The 21,377-nt window shown below is 35.5% G+C and overlaps 2 protein-coding genes across 12 annotated transcripts in view; one reads left to right on the plus strand and one right to left on the minus strand.

Moving 5' to 3' along the window:
• The window catches only part of Unc-115a (Uncoordinated 115a), a 609,469-nt gene that overhangs the window by 342,057 nt on the left and 246,035 nt on the right, over positions 1-21,377 (plus strand). The window lies entirely within an intron of this gene.
• On the minus strand, positions 880-5,857 carry LOC138712000 (myb/SANT-like DNA-binding domain-containing protein 3). The gene is made up of 4 exons (XM_069843354.1): positions 5,461-5,857; positions 5,213-5,363; positions 1,286-1,422; positions 880-1,195 (listed from the first exon to the last, which is right to left on the minus strand). Exons 1-4 carry the CDS (start codon positions 5,734-5,736, stop codon positions 881-883), a joined length of 879 nt encoding a protein of 292 aa, XP_069699455.1. The 5' UTR covers positions 5,737-5,857; the 3' UTR covers position 880.

Raw genomic sequence — 21,377 nt, forward strand, 5'->3', positions numbered from 1 at the left:
TGCTCTATTGTGTTTAGTTTCTGACCAGCAAGATGGCCGATAGCAGGCTGAAACATGTTAACGAGGTAATGTAAAATTTAACACGTGAAAGATACATAATACGTTTTCCGAAGTGATATAGTGTTAAAAGTTGTGTAATCAAGATATGTACTAAATACCTGTATCAAAATACCTAGTGCATGAAATGAGTTGAGGAAAATCATGCGTGATATATTTTTTATATAAGCCTAATGCGTTTCCCCGGTATCTTGGGTGCTACTCACTGTACTCATATGCCTATCACTTCTCCTGGAGGTGAAAATGCAGAAGTTTATAGAAATGGCCGTAGATGGTTTTCATTGAACGTCCAAGCAATATGTCTTGCTAAGCTGAGGTTCCTAAACATTGTATCAAAATGGCCAGGATCTGCTCATGACAGCAATATTTCTGCAAATTCACACGTGCTTGTTCAGTTTGAAACAGGAGATATTCCACAAGGATTACTACTTGGATATTCCTCAAGGATTAATACTTGGAGACAGTGACTATCAATGTTCTCGGTACCTACCAACTCCGGTGCTTCGTGAGGTAACGAGATTTACAATTAAAAACTTTCGAGGTGGTGAAAAGACGATTTCCTTGTCTCACTATGGAACTCAAGAGTAAACTAACTCGTGCTCCAGTTATTACATTTGCTGCATTCTTTTTACACATTTTACACAACATAGCTATAAATGCAATGGATGACGTACTTGACAGAGAAGAAACTGTTCCGCGCAAAAACAGCCTATGAAAAAATTGCAGTGCTTTTCAAAATGAGAATAAAAAGGGTGAACACTGAAATAAGGACAGCAGTAATAATGTTTTTAGGTAAGAATAAGAATATATACAGTATTTACACTCAATTTTCTTTATTGTGTAAGCCTAATTTTCTTTTTTTCTCCACAAGTTCTAGTTCTTTAATTTCTTTCTCCAGTTCCAAAGTATTCATTTTTACATCGTGCTCTGCTTTAAAATACTCGATCTTCATTTTATGTTCTTCTTCTAAACATTCCAATTTCCTTTTGTAAAAACTGCGTTTAATCTCGAGTAGGCTGTCTTCTTTCTTTTTCGTAGGAGACCTTGATATTGTGTGCTCCACAGCTGGTTTCGAGGTGGAAGCAGTAATGTGCTGATCAACTGATACCGAAATGTCGGGAAGAACTGTATCATCAGTCTGAAAATAAATTGAGAAATATTAGCCTACTGTTTGAAAAACAAATACGTTACAGCATTCAGGATCCATGTGTACTGATTTCTCACTTACTTGTTCAATAGAAATATCCACAGCCTCATTCTGTGTCTTTTCTATAAGGATAACATTCTCTCCTTCCTTTAAGCCCTCTATGTCTTGTGATTTATTGGTCTTGGCAACAGAAATACAAACACCACTGCTTTGCATATCTGCGTCAAACAACATAATACACTCAGAGACAAAAAAAAAACCGGACACTTTAATATTTGCTGGTATTTTGCAAAACATTATTCCTCGTACAATATTATGGTAGCCAACTGTTGTTATGGAGACGTGTATACATTGTTGATTGTTTTTTGTTTTATAAACAAGCCATTACAACCAAATATTCCAATTTTGCTTTCGGAGTCTCAGCTATATCAATTTGGTCTCAACCATTTTGTGCTTCATTATCGTTATCATTAGTTATTTCTTTATTTTTACATTTTCTGAGTTTAAGTGGGGTTGTAACATTTGTCTTAAAACATGATGCGACCTGACGATGTGGCTCGAGCTGTAGCCCTTTACGATGATGGACGCAGTGTACGTTACATTGCAAATGTTATGAATATGGCTAGAAGCACAACCCATGATGCCATAAAACGGTATAGAGAGACCCTAGAATATACCAGAAGACCAGGTTCGGGTCGTCCAAGAGCTACAAATCCAAACGGAGACAGGTATATGGTGTTGATAGTTCTTAGGGAGCGCCACCTGCCAGCTACTAGTGTAGCCCAGCAATTTGTTAACATGCATGGACGCCCAATTTCGGCCAAAACAGTTAGGAGGAGGTTGAAAGCAAGTGGACTGATATCAAGTAGACCTGCAACTGGTCCCAGACTTCTCAGGATGCATCGAGTTGAACGACTGCGTTTTGCAAATGATCACAGGGATTGGAGAAATAGACAGTGGAGCTGTGTTCTGTTCACCGATGGGTCTCGTTTCAATCTGTGCTCACCTGATGGACGTGAAAGAGTTTGGAGAAGGAGGGGAGAACGATTTCCACAGTGTTGCATTTCCGAAAATGTGCCGTATGGAGGTGGTGGAGTGATGGTTTGGGCAGGAGTGTGTACGGATGCTCGCACAGAGTTGGTTTTTGTTGAAAATGGAAGACTAACAACTGATAGGTATATAAATGAATGTTTGGCTGATCATGTGCCATTTGGCCAATTTGTAGGCGATAATTTTGTTTTAATGCATGATAATGCACGGCCGCATATTGCCCATGCAGTCGGAGATTATCTCCAAGAAGTGGGAATCCATGTTCTTCCATGGCCAGCAAGGAGTCCAGACATGAACCCAATTGAACACGTGTGGGACATGCTGGGACGGCGTGTTAAGAATAGACGACCGAGACCAGAATCGTTACAAGAGTTGAGGCGAGCACTTGGCGAAGAATGGGAACTTATTCCTCAAGAAGACATTGCTAACCAAATTGAGAGAATGCCAACACGTATGGATGCAGTTATTCAAGCCAGAGGGGGTAATACCCGTTACTAAAAAAGAGTTTTTAATGTTTAAGGCACCATAAAATGAAAAAACAGTTAGACCAAACGATGCCATAGTTATACGACCTTTGTAATTTTTTTTGTAAATTTTCTCATCAGAGATTTTTTTTTCAAATGTTGTCGTATAAGGTGCTAAATGAAACATTATTTTGTTTAAATGGGTTTTGTTTCATTTTGAAATAATTGGCAACAAAATACAAGCAAATATAGAAGTGTCCGGTTTTTTTTTTGTCCCTGAGTGTATATGATTAAAATGATAAAAAAATATAGGTAAAACAAAGTATAACACTTATTTTAATTAAAGGTTAGGTGATACTGATAACGATAACATAGAATAAACATCCAGAGCATTACCTATCGTGAATAAGGAAGGGTTAATATTTAAATAAAATATTTTATTTCCATAATTAAGAGGAAATGATACTAAGGGATATGCTACTGGAGCTAAATGCCAGCTGTGGGCAGTATGGAATGAAGATAAATGCAAACAAGACAAAGACCATGGTTGTCGCAAGAAAAGTAAACAGGAGATATTCCACAAGGTAAACTTGCGAATTCTAAATGAGACAGCTACAAATTCTTGGGATAAGCAGTAACATGAGCTGCTGCCAGGAAATCAAAAGGAGGATAGCATTGGCAAAGGAAACTTTTAATAGAAAATTGACCATATTCTGCGGACCCCTGGGAAAGGAACTAAGGAAGAGACTAGTGAAGTGCTTTATGTGGAGTGTGGCATTGTACGGAGCAGAAACATGGACATTACGACGAAGTGAAGAGAAACGAATAGAAGAATTTGAAATGTGGATATGGAGAAGAATGGAGTCTGTGAAGTGGACAGACACAATAAGAAATGAAGTTGTGTTGGAAAGAGTGGGTGAAGAAAGAATGATGTTCAAACTGATCATAAAGAGAAAAAGGGATTAGTGGGGTCACTGGCTGAGAAGAAACTTCCTACTGAAGGATGCACTGGAAGTAATGGTGAACGGGAGAAGAGGTTGGGGCAGAAGAAGATAACATGATAGACGACATTAAGGTATGTGGATCGTATGGGAATCTAAGAGGAAGGCAGAAAATAGAAAAGATTAGAGAATGCTGGGTTTGCAGTGAAAGACCTGGCCATGGGCAGAACATGTATGTACGTACGTATGTATGTATGTATGTAATTATAGGTATTCCTTAATTATTTCAAATTTCTGGATTTTTCTTCCTGAGTAAACCAAACTTTATTCCACGTATAATCACATACCTTTCCAACTTAAGTTAAAAAGTATGTAGGCTATTGAAAAACATTCAATAAAAATTCATGACTATACTGTTCTCAAGTTACAATATATTGTCGCCATCACATAATTTCATAGACGGTTATATAGGCCTACATTTATTTCCGAAAATATTATGTAAATTTTCGTGTGAATAACCATTTTACGTTATATTCAATGTGGTTACTGAATTTATTTTCCTGTGTTCAATTGTATTGTAATACTGCATACAATTTGCACGAATATTTTCTGATTGAAGTTATTTAGTATTCTTTGTCCATACAACAGAAAGATATTTTCCTTCTTGGTAATATCTATGAGTGATTGATTGGTTTCTTTGACAGTCGCTGGAAGGTTAGAATATTGTATAAGTTGAAAATGCCTGAAATGAATTAAATCTAGTACAAATTCACATTTTCATATTACGAGTGATGGAACTGTGTTCAGTTTGCATATTATTGGTGAGCCAGTGGCGTAGCCAGGGAGTCCAAGTTTTGAGGAAATCACTTGGAAAATATTTAAAAGAAGAGAATAATTGTTTAATACTACGAATTTAAGATCAACTGAGACTCGCTAAAAATTGTTACATAGTAAAATACATTCTCCATCGTTGCCGAGTGAATCATTAGACGCCGACCATAAATAAATTACTTAAATTAGTTACTGTGTTCAGGAAGGTAGTTTCATCATTTCGTTGAAAACCGTCGGTCTATTAAGTCTGTTTAATTAACCTGTCAGCAGAAATATAGGCTAAAGGAGTTGTTATTTTAAATAATATGTATATTGGTCATTGTCGGCAGAAACAGTCAAACAATATTTTTTTTTCTCAGTGTCGCATTCGCAGCGCCAATGGTGGATTGTTTTCTCATGCCTTAAATCCAATAAAATGTTAAAATATTTCTTGAAAAATATGGGGGGACGCTTCTGCCCGGTGAGACCACGTCGCTGGGTGAGCAGATCTACAACAAATTTTATGTACTTATTTTCAAACGTAATAGACAAATGTAGGGCGTACGTTACATATTTATAATGTTTGGCTTTTTTTATATATATTTTTTGCCACACGAAAATAAACAATTTACATTTAGCATATAAAAATCCGCTCTTTAATCATGAGAAAATTGTCACATACCAGTATTATTTTAATTTCCACGTAAACTTAATTCGTATCTTCCTTAAAATATACAGCTTACCTGATATGATCTTAGGATGAAAATCTACATCATCGTCATAGGGATTAGCGTGAGGCACGAACTGTGTCTGCAGGGTCGCAATCAGTTTTAATCCTGTTTCATCCACAGTTGGTTTTTCAAAGCTGTCACCTTCTCCTTTATGCAGTTGAATCTGAAAAAAAAAAAATGATTTATGTCAAAAATTAGAATGTTTTCCATTAAAAAAATATGGGTACAAATTTAGTATTTTGTATGCTTTAAATACTTACTTTATCATGGGCAACTGCTCTTTTCGTTCGTTTTTTAATATTTTCGTAACACATCTTTAATGATTTCCAATGGCGGCTAGGCCTGCTTACGTTTCTGGAATTAAAATCGGAGGCCACATTCCTCCATGCTTTTTCTTTACTTGCAGACGTAGCAGCATCAGTCTTCTTTGATTCTATTATTTCTTTGTAGTTTGATAAGACAATTTCTATGAGCATCTCCCTCTCCTCCTTTTTAAAATTTGGAGAACGGTCAATCTTCTTCTTGTTGTCACCCATCTTTCACAATGCACGGAACAAAACTGAACAAGGAGGACCACGCAACATGCACTTCAGTTGTTTATGCGATGTTGCCAGATCCATTTCACTTGAACTTGAGTTGCCTTTGAACCAAGGTCACTTGATCGCAAGAAAGTTTTATACAATGCAGCGTGTGTCTGAACTAGGTTCATTTTCCGATCATAAATCAGAGTTTTAGTCGTCTAGTCAGCGAGTTTTAGTTTTATATAATCGGGCCTTCGTAATTTAATTGCAAGTCATAGTATACGCAACGGTTAATGCCAATATTCGACTATGAATGAAAGTCATGTTCTTGAGTTTTAATTTCGCGTAAAGCGTGGATAGCAATTTTCTTTATTACGACTGTGATATGTAGTATCAGATTACATGTGGGAAGTGGACCAAGTCGAGGTTACATGCACTTAGGCCAATGTTACGAGTCCATTCTGCTACCTCAAGATTTTGATGTGGGCGAGAAATAGCTGGCATAATTTGCCTGGAGCTCTCTCTAAAGGATAGGGTTCTGTTATTTATTTGGTTATTTTACGACACTTTATCAACTGCTGTGGTTATCTAGAGTCTTAGTGAGATGAAGGTGATGATACTAGCGAGATGAGTCCAGGGTTAAGCGTCGAAAGTTACCCAGCATTTACTCTTAATGGGTTGAGGGAAAACGTCAACCGGATAAATTGTCCCAACCAGGATTTGAACGCGGGTTATAGGGTTGATTTACGTGCCATAAATCTATTACACTGAACTGACCCTAGCTACAGTTTATTTCCCTTCTAAAGAAAATAATACTAAAGAATCTAGGATCCATGCAAACATGGTAACTAAGTAGTAACCTACCGAGGACATAACTGTGATGTTTATATTCTTAAGTAGAGTTCTGACGTTGTATAAACCGCCAAGTCATTAGAATTTCATCGTATGTCCACCTACAAATCAAATAACTAATGTTCCAAGAGAGATTGAAAACGTGAGCCAGTTCTATTACTACCCTGTTAATCTTCCATTTCGAGATTTCTTTACATTTCATGATCAGACGATGGAATTTAGTCGGACCTACGTAAACCTAATTTGAATGGTTAGGACCTAAAAAGAAGCTAATTTCAATGATTATTGCATAAAAGACTTAATTTGAATGGTTAGTACCTCTGTGAAATCTTTGTATGTTGTTTATTATTTATTTATTTTGGATTACACTTTAATTTATCTGTGGAAACATCATTTGCAAGGAAATTTTTAAAATCAGTTATTCATTTGAAAAGTAGAATAACCACAGGAACCACCAACATAGTGCAGAGTTAGCGACTTGGACTTGTATCTCGAGGCCGCGCGTTTGTTTGAATTCTGTTTGGACTGGTTATCTAGTTGGCATTTTTTTTTTTGCTAGTTCCCCCAAATGAAACTTTAATATCAGGTACTCCCATGGCGAATCCTCAGACTCATCTCACCAAATACCATCTCGCTCTCCCTGTCACCAATTTGAGTTCATGGCCTAAAAGTTAGAGGCTTCCTTGCCCACAGTTTAGATTTCAAAAAGGAACAAGTGGATCGTGTTCTCTGGTCAGAGGCGGTACAAAAATCGTTAACTGGAAATCTCAAGTAAATCACAGACTTGAAGTTCGCACTTCTTACCTTGTGAGACATGCAGCGCAGGTTTTCAGTCTCTAGAGGATTTTAATTGACGACAGAAATGGATTACTTCTGAAAATCTGAAGAAGTGTTTTGTACATAGGTAATTGTCATGCTACGGGTGTTAAATAAGTTGCTTGGAGGTATAAGTACTGAAGACATGTTGTTTTAAACATAATAGTATATTGCGTGGATAGAGAATGGATTAATCTTGCACAGGATAGGGACCAATGGCGGGCTTATGTGAGGACGGCAATGAACCTCCGAGTTCCTTAAAAGCCAGTAAGTAAGTAAGTATATTGCGTGGTGTGTTTATCTACAATAAAATCTTATAAAGTAATACAGAAAATTTCAAAATCTAAAAAATCCTGAAACAGGAGTTGAAAAGACATATTGTAAGTTTTTTATATGTTAGAAATCGCGGGCTGGGTTATAAACATATTATTTTCTCTCCTTAGCACATTCACATTCCTTTAATATTTGTGGTCTGAACATCAATTAAAAGATTAACGACACCAAAATTCCACAGCGCAGCAACTTATCTCAAGCGTAGGGTCCTATTTGTGAATAATGCGCTTCTCTCTGACTCTGCAATAGGAAATTAATTTACAGCATTTTATTGGCTATTAACACGGATTTTACATTCCCCGCTGGACACGCTACACATTTCATTTACTGCCAGCCTAACGATCCAACGACCCCACTGCACTTTATGGACGGTCATTGTATCATGGATGTACCTCATAGAAGCATCAGTAAACCTTACATCATTTTATCTATTCTGCTTTTCTGGCGTCTTTGACCGAACACACATGGTTCCTGTACTCATACGACGTCTTTTTGGAAAGGTGACTTACTGCGAATCTAAAGATAGGCCCCCGGACTGTCAAGTATGGAATGTCGAAGTTGACAACTCTCCATCGGCCAACAAAAAGATATGTTGCCCAAAAACGTTTGATTGATTGATCTTTTTGCTAGAACTCACCAGGAGGTAGTACCACAATTTCTTTCGAAGATTTTTCATTCAATCATTCATTCATTCTTGCTTTCTTCCCCCCCCCCCCATATTTTCTTTATTTGTCTTAAATACGATTAAATTACACTGAATTTATTAAGAAATCTATTAAGATTACTACCTCTATAGATTTTGATACTGAAATTAATGTCATCTTGGTAGCTCAGTTGAAGAACGCTGGCTTACTACAATCGAGGACCCGAATTCGCATTCCGACGATGGCGAAGTTGCATTTGTGAAGGATGAAGCCAAGATTGTGAAAGTTTTTCTCAAGGAACTTCTTTTTTTCCTTTCTTCATTCCTCCAAAATACCAGAATTTATCTGTCATCACCGTTTCGAAAGGTGCGGCACCTATTTGTATTTGGTCGTCTTATCAACCGTCCACCATGAGGTGTTCATCGTGGTTTGTACATCTTTCACTTCAGTCTCATCTCACTGACTGCACTGGCACTATGACATATTTCACTGACACTTTAGAATACATTTCGCTGATACTGCATAACACATTTCGCTGACAGTATAGAACACATTTCTTTGACACTATAAATGATCACTGATCGAAACTATCATACATATATACAGGATGTAAGTGATATAAATCTGCAAATTCAAGGGAACAATAGAATATATTAAAATAAATGAAAAGATCATTATGGGTTATGCACTTAAGTACATGATTAATTAGATAATTAGGCTCAAAGTTTGCGTAATTTGGCATCAGCGCATCGTCGACTCACCTATGAAAATATACGCACTAGGTCTGAGTAGCACCGTTGCGACCCTAAGGCTGGTATTCATAGTCGACACTTTATATCACCACTTTGCAAAGTGACACTTTTGACGAAAGTGGCTCTTTCATATTAGTGGTATTCATAGACGATTGAAGAAGTGCACTTCACAAAGTGTCACTTTACGCCAGCAAAGTGTAGAGTTACAATTTGGTTGGTAATAGAAGTCCCACAATGCCTTTCAAAACAAGTGAACAAACAATAACAAATTAATGACGTATAACCTACAAATTACAATGCTTGTGATTTGAATTGGGAGCCTATTGATTGCGCGAGGAAGAAAATATATATTTAAAGTTGTTTTATTTCAGTTTCTAGTTTTTGTTGCCGATAGTTCAGATTATTTCAGACAGTTCAGATATATAACATGTTATTAAATAGTTAGTGATACTGCTGGTGAAATTAGGTTAGGTTTTGTACAGTACATAACTGATCCATTAATTTATATAGTTAGATTAGGTTCTGTACATATCTTTTTCATTGATTTATGTCGCTAAGTTAGATTTTGTATGTATCCGTTCCACTGATTTATACAGTTCGGTTAGATTTTGTAGCCTACATATCTTCTATTAGTTTATATAGTTAGGTTAAGTTGGACTGAGTAGGTTAAGTTTATATATATATATATATATATATATATATATATAATCATTAAATTTATATCGTTAGGTTAGGTTTTATACGTATCTGCTTCATTGATATATCGTGTTATTTCCGTTATTTTCATTTTTGTCTTTTTCGTGAATAGTGAATAGAAGTAAAAAAAGAATGAGATAAACACATTACTACTGCTATTATTATTATTACTACTACTATTTTCTCTCTCTCGTTTCCATTATTGCCTGCTCTTCAGGAATATTTTGAATGCCAAATGTTTCTATAATGCAAAACAAAATAGGCCTAATAGTATGAGATCTCTTTTCATGGTGAGGTTATGACCACATGAACTAGAGACAGTAGATGTATTGATTACCGGCGTGAAAATATATATTACCGGTATCAAAACAGTAATGATTATATCAACATCAAGATAAATCCTATCTCAAAATACAGGTAGTCAACAAAAATCAAAATCATTTTAAACCCTATATAATTATGGAATCTGCTTAGAAGGCAGGCACGTGAGGTCTCTCAATGCCAATTTAAAATAATTATGCCTACATTAGATTGAAGTTAGTTTAATATTATTTAAGTTAAAAAATTCGTTTCAGTAATAGAAAGTAGGTTATATAGGCATATCTACCTATATATCACTTCATCGAATTGAGGTTATAAATATACGAATGTTACTACAGAAATACCTGAACTATAATATTATATATATATATATATATATATATATATATGGTACATATCTGTAGCATAGAATTTTAATGCAGTCAATAACTGTATTATTGGAGGCACTGGCAAACCTCTATTATTCGTTTTTGTCAACCAGTCATCGAAAATATAAGCAATCTCAATAAGTTTCTTTATCAAATCGGAACCGTTTTTTTTAATTCTATATCATTATAAAATTCCACGGGAATGTCTTTAGGCCTATCTCTAATTTGTACATTGTCCACTAATTGTGCCATCTCTTCCGCACGTTCTAATAATTCGACAACTTCCAAGACGTCCGCCATTTTTATACAAAGTGCCACTTTCGGCTCAAAGTGTGGTCGGAACTACACTTTCATTCAAAGTGTTCCTTTGCACCAAAGTGTCGACTGTGCAACGGAAAAGTGATACTTTGCGTCTTCCAAAGGACACTTTAATCGAAAGTGTCGACTATGAATACCAGCCTTAGTCATTGCAGTGGAGTTGCCAGACTTCCTAATGGCAAAACAAAACGACACACGTTAATTTTTTTATTTAGTTTGCAAGAAAACCGTCCATTTTATTTAAGAACTGCATAGGAATAAATCATTCCTTGTCAGTTCTATAATGATAAGAGTAAAAAATCAAAATCGTACAAATAGTACGTATAGAGTAAAACAGTATAAACATTTAGGGCGAAACTGTTTTTTTTTTTCTGGAAAGTTTTCATTTGGGACTAATGCGATATTAAATTTTTTTGTTGTGGTGTATTCAAGGATTAAGCTATTAAAAGAGGACACTTGTACTGCTTGATATATATAATTTTAAGTACGAAATGCTGAAAACTAATCAGCTGTGTCACTGTAAATAGAGCGCACGCTTGTGGGTTTCCAGTCACGCTGCATGCAGGGCTGTTAATCTATTGCTAATGTGATATGGAGAATTTGTCTTTGTTGGTTACCCTCTGTTATTGCGCCTCATATTACAAAAATTACTGCTATTATTGTGTAAGTTTTGTATTATTTCAAAAGGAATTCTGTTACACCCTGACTGAATAAAATTCCTACAAAAGAAAAGCGGAAATAGATGTAGGGATTTACACGGAAGCAGAGAACAGGCAAATAACACAAAAATACGAAATCTTTATTTTTTTCTCGGAAAAAGAAAATATTAGCAAATTCGCACGTGTAGCTATTACGTGAGACCTCCGTCAGTGAAGTTGCCGTCATTCATCTAATGTGAACTTCGGATTCTATAGTTATGTTCCGAATTCTGATGTTTCTAAACCAACGAGTTATATTACTTTAGAGTGGCTATAACGCCTTCTGGTTGAAGACAATTGAACATTAGTCCGCCATGTTTTGTTTGGTCAAAACAAAGGGGCGTGGCTCGAATGTTGTAGAAAATGACAGCAATGAAGTTAGTATTATTGTAAATTGAGTTACATATTAAGCCTATGTTAATAAGTAGAAGAAAAAACACACAAAACTTCACATTTTATAACAGCTGTATGTTTTATTAGTTTCTCTAAATATAGTCTAGATATTAAATGAGAAGTTATACTCAATGTAACCTAACCAAAGCATCTAAAGACGGATAAAGATATTCGGCAAAAAAAAATAAATACAATTTTTGGCTTCGTCACAAATTTAATTACCTTACATCTAATCTAACCTAATATAAAACCATGTAAATCAATGCTCAAGGTGATTTTAAGAGGGGCAACGATATGTAAGTAATAGGAATAAAATATAGAAAAGGTGGTGGCGAAATGTTAAAAGATTCAATAATTAGAAAAATTGAATATTACACAAGAGCTTTTAGAACACAGTAATTATTAAAACTACAAATAATCTCTTAGGATGCAAAATAATAATATTAAAGAATGACACTAATAGAAAGTTGCTCATAACTCACCACATTTATTGAAACGATAAGATACTTACTGTTAACATTGTTATCAGAAACAACAGGAATTACAGCTCGCTACACTTCTTATCGCATGATAGACACATTGTGTAGTCTATATAATTTGAAACAAAATATATTGATCTCACGTGTCTCGCAAGTAGGCTGAGGCTTTTGGAGAATAAAACTGTTGTTACATTTGACGCATTAATGATAAATTGTGTGTGATGTGAGTGCTGAGTTTCCTCTTTGTTAACAAAAAGAGCCCTATGCATTAATAAATAGAAAATTGAAGTAGGCCCTAAGGAAATATATATATATATATATATATATATATATATATATATATATATATATAATTCTCTGGGCAATGCATCCTGTATTAAGAGGGTTTAATCATTCAGAAACGAATATTACTATTTACGGTACTTTTAATTTAAATCCAAGAGAGTGAGACATTTTTAAAATTTTTAAAGTCTTAACTATTACTTCTTTATTAATTAATAAATCAACTTCTTACAAAAACAGTAGCGAAATGTTTAAATTAAACAGTAATGTATCCCAAAAATATATAATAATAATAATAATAATAATAATAATATAATTTATTTTATTTTGGTGGTGGTGGTGGTGGTGGTGGTAGTCTAGTGGTGGTAGTGGTAGTACAGTAGTTGTCTAGTGGTGGTGGTTGTAGTAGTCTAGTGGTGGTGATGGTGGTAGTCGTAGTCTGGTGATGGTAGTCGTAGTCGTCTGGTGGTGGTGGTGGTGGTCGTAGTCTAGTGGTGGTGGTGATAGTGGTAGTCGTAGTCGTAGTCTAGTGGTGGTAGTAGTAGTAGTATTGGTGGTGGTGGTGGTGGTGGTGGTGGTGGTGTGAAATACTATTATTGAAACTATATCATACAAGAATATGGAATGAAGTATTAATTGAAAACTATGGGACATTTTATTATTCAAGTTTCCCGTTGTTTCCGTTAGCAACATTATAACCAAATTACCATTTGACATAATTTTAAATTTGTAATAAGAAGTATAAGGTGGTGTTAAATGACTGTTTTCATAATATTTACTCGCTCAAGAATTTCATTCTAATTAAATATACTGACATGTCCATCCGTACATTGTATAAGCCTACAAAATAATATACCGGTACACTAAAAGAACTATGCTTTATAAAGCTTAAGCCCTTACTTAAAATAAGATATATCTTCTGTTTTGTTGGTTCTGTGTGTGCAGTTTTATGCTAAACACATAGCCGGCATTGTTCCAGCATTAAAAATTATTTTACATCAAACTGACAATGTTAACACGTGTTAAGCACAGCACATTCTGCTTTTCTATAACCAAACAAAAAATGGCGGTTCACAGTACCGCCTGCCTCCGCTGGGAGCGCTTATCAAAGGTATCCTACTGCCTCTCTATAGTATTATAATTCGTTATTCTAAACATGGCCATTTAACTCACGGACACTGTCACGAGTTTCCAGGCGTTAACTTTGTGTGAATTTTGCAACCTCTGCTTAAAGCTACAACGAAGGGTAACACGCGGAAACCGTAACCGCCTCCCTGCTTACTCTCACACAGAACGCTGTATGTTTCGGAATTTAATTTCGTCAGACACAAAAACACTGACTGGAGGTAAAAGAGCGCTGTCAATTAGTAGTATTAGCAGGTGACGTTGATGTAAATTTCCTGCGTGACGCGCCAGGCACAGCCCACCTGAGCGCTTCCGGTGGAATTCTGTAACCTGGGACAAAAGAGACGGGAGTTGAAACCAATACCCAGAGCACAGCTACAGGCGTGTAACGTCATTGTCAACTGCAACGTTGATGAGCTACGGAGAAAACATTTACCTACATATCAGATACAGATGCTTTTCACTTGTTTTGTTTTTGTCTACAGTAACGTCAATCGGATTGTCACGTGATCTACTACGTCACTATTCTTATTATTTGAGTCTATTAATTATCATTACTAGATTTGTAATCGGAGCGTAGTAAAAGTAGGTAGGGCATTTTGATAAAAATTTATAGTTACAAAGGGTTTACGAAATGCCTGCTGCATATTTACTACAGTATTTAAAAATCCAAGTATAAAAGTCTTTGAATGATTCGAAGAAAAAATGTTCAGATATGGAATTCTCGATATGAGAGAAAACTCTGTGTTGTCTCCTATTTGCTGGTGATAAAATGTAAAGAACTCAGGATTATGATGATCTGGAGTATTTGACTAGGAAATTGGTGGAGAAATGTGATAGATGTGGATTAAAAATAGATTTCGAGTTAACATTTTAGGATTGAAGCCAAGATTTAAATTTGGAAGAAGGAAATATCATAAAAGATTGCAAGGAATATAGATAATTGGGAGGTCCAATTAACAATTAAGAACAATCAGTGACATTAAAGAAATATTAAATAAAAGTAAATCAGCTATAGCTATGTTAAATGGGATCCTTTGGGAGAAAAAAAAAGAAACAAAGAAAAAGTAATATACAGATCAATAGTAGGCCTACGTAGTACATTGACATACGTTGCTGAGACTTGGAACTTGAAAAAAGATATGTATTCTATCAGAATTATTGTTTACTGAACTGGATAGTCAGAAGTGAAACAATCAGAGAATGGCTGTTGGGGGGCCTGTTTCATAAAAGTATTGCCACAGTCTAGTATATACAGTCACGAAGCTTGAGTTGTGAGGGTGCTAGGAACAATAGACTGTGCCGATACTATTTTGCATTGTCTGTAATGAGGCAATAGTAGCGATCCTAGTGGTTAGCAATTAGGCTATCTATGGATGCATATTTACTACATATTGAGCTTCGGGGCTGTATATACTAGACTGTGGTATTACTCTTAAGAGTTACTTATTAGGAATGTAATAATTAATAGTTAGCAGTGTGAAAAATTGTTTCATAAACAAATCTCTGCATTCCAAATTTTCTATATTACTTTTAGCACTTACCATTGTGACTTCATTCAAGGAGTATGTGACTTAGATATAAATTATTTTCTCTGTTGTTTTTCTTTGCAGTGAATTTATTTATTTACTTAGTATTTATTAATTTGTTTATTTATTTATTAACTTATTTGTGTGTTTGTTTGTTTAAAGTAAGATGAAATGACTTGTCAGAAATCTTTCTTAAAACGTTCATTCAGCTTCATTCTTTGGTTTTATGGAAAGCCCGCGAAAACGTTGAAAAAAAGTTCATTGAGTTTAAACTGCTCTATAAATAGATGCATGAGGTTGTTTATTTGCATCAATCTGCCTATCGCAGGAAACGCCAAGTTACATTCCGTATGTTTCCTGACATTGATGGTGACAGAATGTTTTGCTATTTGCACTGTAAATAGGATGTGCGTCCTTCTCCCACCATATTTGGCATTTTATGACATATAGGTAACCAATTTCCAAGAATCATCGACCTCAAACTTTTTAAAAATAGTACACGTTTTTAGCTCTTGTGTAGCCGTGATATTTTTTTACTTGATTATTTAACGAAACTATCAACTAATAGGTTATTTAGCGTCTGTGGGATTGGTGATAGCGAGATGAGGCCGAGGATTCGCCATTTATTACCGGACATTTACCTTATGGTTGGGGAAAAACTCGGAAAAACCCTACCAGGTAATCAGCCCTAGCGGGAATCGAACCCACGGCCGAGCGCAAATTCAGATCAGAAGGCAAACGCCTCTGCCGACTGAGCAACGCCGGTAGCATGCCGTGATGTTAGCCATGTCATGTCCCTTTTCATTCTTAATTCCTCTGTGGATGGCTTTTCATGTGTTCATACTTAACACTAATGTGAATTATTCTGGAATTGTTGTGCTTTGAAAACAAATGTACAAAGAAAAATTCGACCCTCCAAAGTACTAACATTGTAACTCATTTTTTACATTTTTCAGGAGATGAAAATGAAGTTTTAAAATGATCGTGTAAATTAATGTATACAAAAATGTAGAGTAACAATAAGATTTTCCATACAATTGGGAAGGTTTAGAGCTATACAATGATAGTATTGGGAGAAAAAGAAAAAATTTAAGACCATATAAACTAGGACAACTCAAAACCATAAAAAATTGAGTTACAATGTTAGTACTTGGGAGGGTCGAATTGTTAGTATCAGTATTCAATTGGTTGTGGGAGTGGGGGTGGTGGTGGTAATTGAAATAACATGATTTATTTTTGTCAAGAAGATATTGTAACTGTTGGTCATTATGGTTTCACCATGTTAAATTTTAGTGAAGACTGAATGGATAATCTTAGGCTACACAGTAAGATGTGCATATATCATTGACATGTGTTAGGTATTCAAAGCCTCTGATACATGTAAGAAATGATACCACTAGGCCTATGTATCGGAGCCAGGTGTTTCAGTGAAACATCGTATACTTTTGTGCGAGCAGCACAGCGATGACATAGTAACATGACGTGTACACTGCATAGCCTAATTCCGAATGTAATTCGCAGTTATGTTGTTAGACGAGGCTAAATAACCTAGTAATTGATACAGCGTCGTTAAATAACCAACTAAAAATATTCATGAAGTCAAAACTGTTTACGCTTTTGGCAAATCGTTACTGCACATGGTAATAGTGTGAATTTCTGTACTCGTATCTCAATTGTATCAGCTTCAGGATCTTTTCAATGTGCTGAAATTATTTTCATACAGTTGCGATGTAACCGCAAGACTTACTCAAAACTTTAAAGGCATTTCCTTTTTTTGCGACACGTTTGTAGAAGATGAAAACAGTAAATTTAATAGTTGAAAATGTTCTCTTCCCTGACCTTACAGCTTTCCTTGAAGACGAAATAATCGAAGAGTTTCAAAGCGTCTAAGAGTATTCATAAAGGACATACAGTATTTTCTTTTAAATCGAAATCAATAGTGCTTCATAAGTGAAAATGAGTTTCAAAGTTTAAACATACTGTGTTATGTTATAAAATTGAGTTTTCAGAAAAAGTGATACAGAGAGGTTAGTTGGGGACGCTCGGGTTTTGCAGGAGCCGTTCCCCCTCAAGAGATGCCATGATCACCGGGAATAGTGCGCGCGCATTCTCGGCCCGCAAGCAATGAGTGCCATTGCAATTTCGTTTTAGTTGAGTTGTGTTGAGAGAAGAAGTTGGCGGTGAAAGTTGTAATCTTAAAAGTGTAAGTTAAGTTTAAAGTGCTCCGTGTAGGCTACTGTTCTCATGACTTAGCCTATTCATTACGTGAACGTACTTATCTATAGTCTAAGCAATACATACGTACGGAAACGAAAATCTTGTGCGAAAAGACGCAAATTTCGGGAAAAGTTTCCAGAGAGACTTGTTTCAGCTGCCAGTACAATAAGAAGACTTAAAAGAAGTTCATGCGGACAGGTTAGGTAAACGATGAAAAACCGAAAAGAACGCCGTGTTGTCGGGAGAGAAATTAGACGAGATTGGTGAAAGACTGGAACGCACCCCTCAAAAATTCCTCAGACGTTTAGCGCAGGAAATTGGAATAAGTAAAAGTTTTGCTCGTGTAGCGACAAAATTACTTAAATTAAGGCCCTACAGAAAGCAAGAAACCCACACTCCATAAACAAAGTAAAAAGGAATATAAGAGTTGCAATAAATTCTATCAGTGCTGAAGAACTTGCGAGAGTGACTGCAAATTTCATTAAAAGATGTCTTGCATGTTGCAGTAAATGGAGGCCATTTTGAGCAACGAATGTGAGCTTGGTAAATACTGTAACTTTTAAGCATTGTAACAATAGAATTGTGGCCTAAAAGTGCCGAAGACGCGCGTGTTCTTCGCGGTAACCAACACATTGAGAGCCGCTCTGGACGAAAACCGTAGCGTTCCCAACTAACCTCACTGTAGTTAAAAATCTCTTCGTTAGCGTCTTCGTGAAAGACTTAAAAAGTTTTCTTTCTAGTGAACAAATTGTCCGGTACATACTAAACTTCCATGATGATGATGATGATGATGATGATGATGAATCATCGATTAGATCCTATGGCTCGTTCTAGTCTCAAGAGAATATCCCCAAAAATGTTGTCGAATCAGTTTTCTTAATGTTCGTCCAACATTTTTCTTTCCAGACGGTCTGTAAGTCCGTCATTACTTTTGGTAGGTCTATGCGGTCTTCAGTCTTATTATCAACGTAGTCTCTCCAGTTGTTTTTGTAGTGAGATATTTGGTCTATGATTTTTTTTTAATTTGTTGAATTCTTGTCTTACTTTTCATTCCTTTTTTATGTATCAGTGTGTAGCTTGCTACATTTGTTAAGAGTCTCATTTTTACTGTTTAAGGCTGGTTCACAAACCGGGAACGGAAACAAGAACGGAAATAGTGTTAAAATAAATGCCTCCCCAAACAGACGCGATACGGAATGCGTTACGATAGCGTTACGATTTCGCGATAACGCAATATCGCACTATCGTGAAGAGGTGCCCAAACTGGCGCGTTCGCGATATACGATATTCTAACGTCCCCAGCCAATCAGATTATCGTAATGGGTGACCACATATGCGGATTTTAGTTTTCCAGCCACAACGCAAAGACCAGTTACCTTCAGCAGGTGTATATCACTTGTGTATATCACAGATTGCGATTTCGGATTACTTGTAAACGAACGTGGAATTTTTTATTGAGTTCGTAAAGGAAAATCCGTGGCATGGAAAAGGAGAAGAAATGGAAGGAAATACATAGCTACAAAGTTAGATGTAAACAATAAGTGCAATTATTTATTTATAATTTGATGTCATACTGGCTTGTAGACTGACGCGGGGTTTAAGCTAGAAAATAAATAACTGTCGCAAAAACGCACAAATGAAAAAAATATATATTTGTGCAAATTGCAAAATGCTTGTACAATATTATAAATAATTGTGCAGAAATATAAAATTAATAAAGTATGTGGAAACAAAAAGTTATGTAATTTGTTTGTCGGAGTTTTAATACTTTCAATATCTTACCACACTCTAGATATACTTATGTAAGTAAATCATTAGACGTAGGTATGTTTAGAATAAATTACTACTGAATTTACTTCACATTAAAATTCGTTATTTTATGGGTACTCTAAACATTGAAATTCTTTACTTGTAGGCTCTTCAAGGTTAGCAGAGTGCTCTTTTTACTGAAAGGCGATTTATAATTCCAGTTTTTACAAGATTCATGCAACTAAATCCTCGCTCACAATTTACAGTGTGCGATGGAATTACATAAATCAATTAGAAGAAATTGTTCACTTAACTTACATGAATTGCACCAACTCTTTGAAATCAATTTCGGAACATCTATTGCTCAATACTTTTTTTTAACATGCCCATGCTATGATGCCATTAGCATTTCATTTAAATTCAAATTAGTTCATACACATCTCTGATTTCATTTTCTCTATTACCATCTTCGTTTCTGAACTCCAATGTGGTTGTCGCATTTTTACACATTTACATTCAAAGTTTGTTATATTTTTTAGAAGTGGAGTAGCAAAATGCGACTGTGGCTTAAACCCTGGATTTACGTCTACAGCAGTTTTATTTTTAAGCCGTTCGACTGAAGTAGGCTGTAAATTTTCCAGCTAAAAGAACAATGGAATGTTTCTTCAAATATGTGAAATAAGATGACCCAGCGTTGTCAGTACACTTGATGGTGACGTGTTTCCCATCTATGGCGTCAACACGGTTTGGAAAACCCGATTTTTTCTTCAAATCGTTGAGCTCAGCTTTCCCATAGTCGTCGTGAAGGCTCTGGCATGAATTCAGATCTCATGTTTTCTCACATAGCTGCACAAACTTCCATCACAGTTGCAGTAATGATTGAAAACCAACCCTGAAACTTGGCCTGTTGGTGTACAAACTATCTCCAGTCGCTAAAAATCTGAAAGAAGAAGAAAAACATATTAACACTGTGATAGGACAAAATCAAATATAAATAATTGGTAGGCCTACCTTTTTTACTTTCAGCCGATGCTGTGAAAAATAGATGGAAAAACATCAGAGATTGTTATTTTTGTTATTTAGAGCAAAAAATCGCTGACAATGAAGATCAAGGTGAAACACAATATGATTTTCTTCAAAGAAGTCCTTTGCTGATTTAAATTAGGCGAACTTATATTTTTCATGTTTATATTACCGGTACCTCCACTTTTTGATTCATTATTTTTTGTTTAAAATATAGGCCTAAGCATTTAAACTGTTCACACTCCACAAATTTGTTTTTCATAGTTTCAGATGTAATTAAATTTAATTTTGTGTTTAATTCTTGTAAATTCAGGAAGTATACTTCATATGTTATTCTTTTTATAGAAAGTCAGTATTAAATTTGAATATTTTTATGACTGGTAACAGATTTGGGTCGTTAAGCTAAATTAAATATGTTTCTTACATACATTACTGTGTTTCGCTTATCTTATTGCGATTGCAAGTCATTTTTCGGGTGGGTTCGAGCTACGCCAATTAATATGCTTCTTCGTTATGTCTTCCGTTACTTTACCCAGAATCTCGTCAAAACATTGAGCTGTCATCCTGAAATATATATAAAAATGTTTTTCATCTCTAATTAGTTGTTGAACTAAGGTATAAAATTCATCCTTTTCTTCCCTTGTGGCATTTAACTCGTGAATCCACAACCTCCTGCAACAAAAAGAGCAAATTAAAAAAATAAAGTTTATAATCGGGTAGGCGTACTTGTTATTTATTTCACGTTCTTGGCAAAGAAAGGCTAAATCATCACTTTATACATTTTTATATTGTTTATCTCAACCATACATGACTACCATGGACTTACCTGCGCCTGCTTTGCCTGCGACGATCCTCATCCAAGAAAGAGAAGTTCCTCTTCCTTTGCAGATGAATCCATAAATGACACACTTCAAACCCAGCATCAAAATATACGCGTGGCGTTCTCGCGATCTACATCTCCGTTCTACTTGCTGCGATAATAACGCATATTGCGATAATCGCGTGTGTGTGAACACAATCATTGAACGCAATGAAAACATTTATCGCAAAATCGTAACGCT

Source organism: Periplaneta americana, chromosome 13 (assembly GCF_040183065.1).
Source record: "Periplaneta americana isolate PAMFEO1 chromosome 13, P.americana_PAMFEO1_priV1, whole genome shotgun sequence".
NCBI classification, from domain to species: Eukaryota; Metazoa; Arthropoda; class Insecta; order Blattodea; family Blattidae; genus Periplaneta; species Periplaneta americana.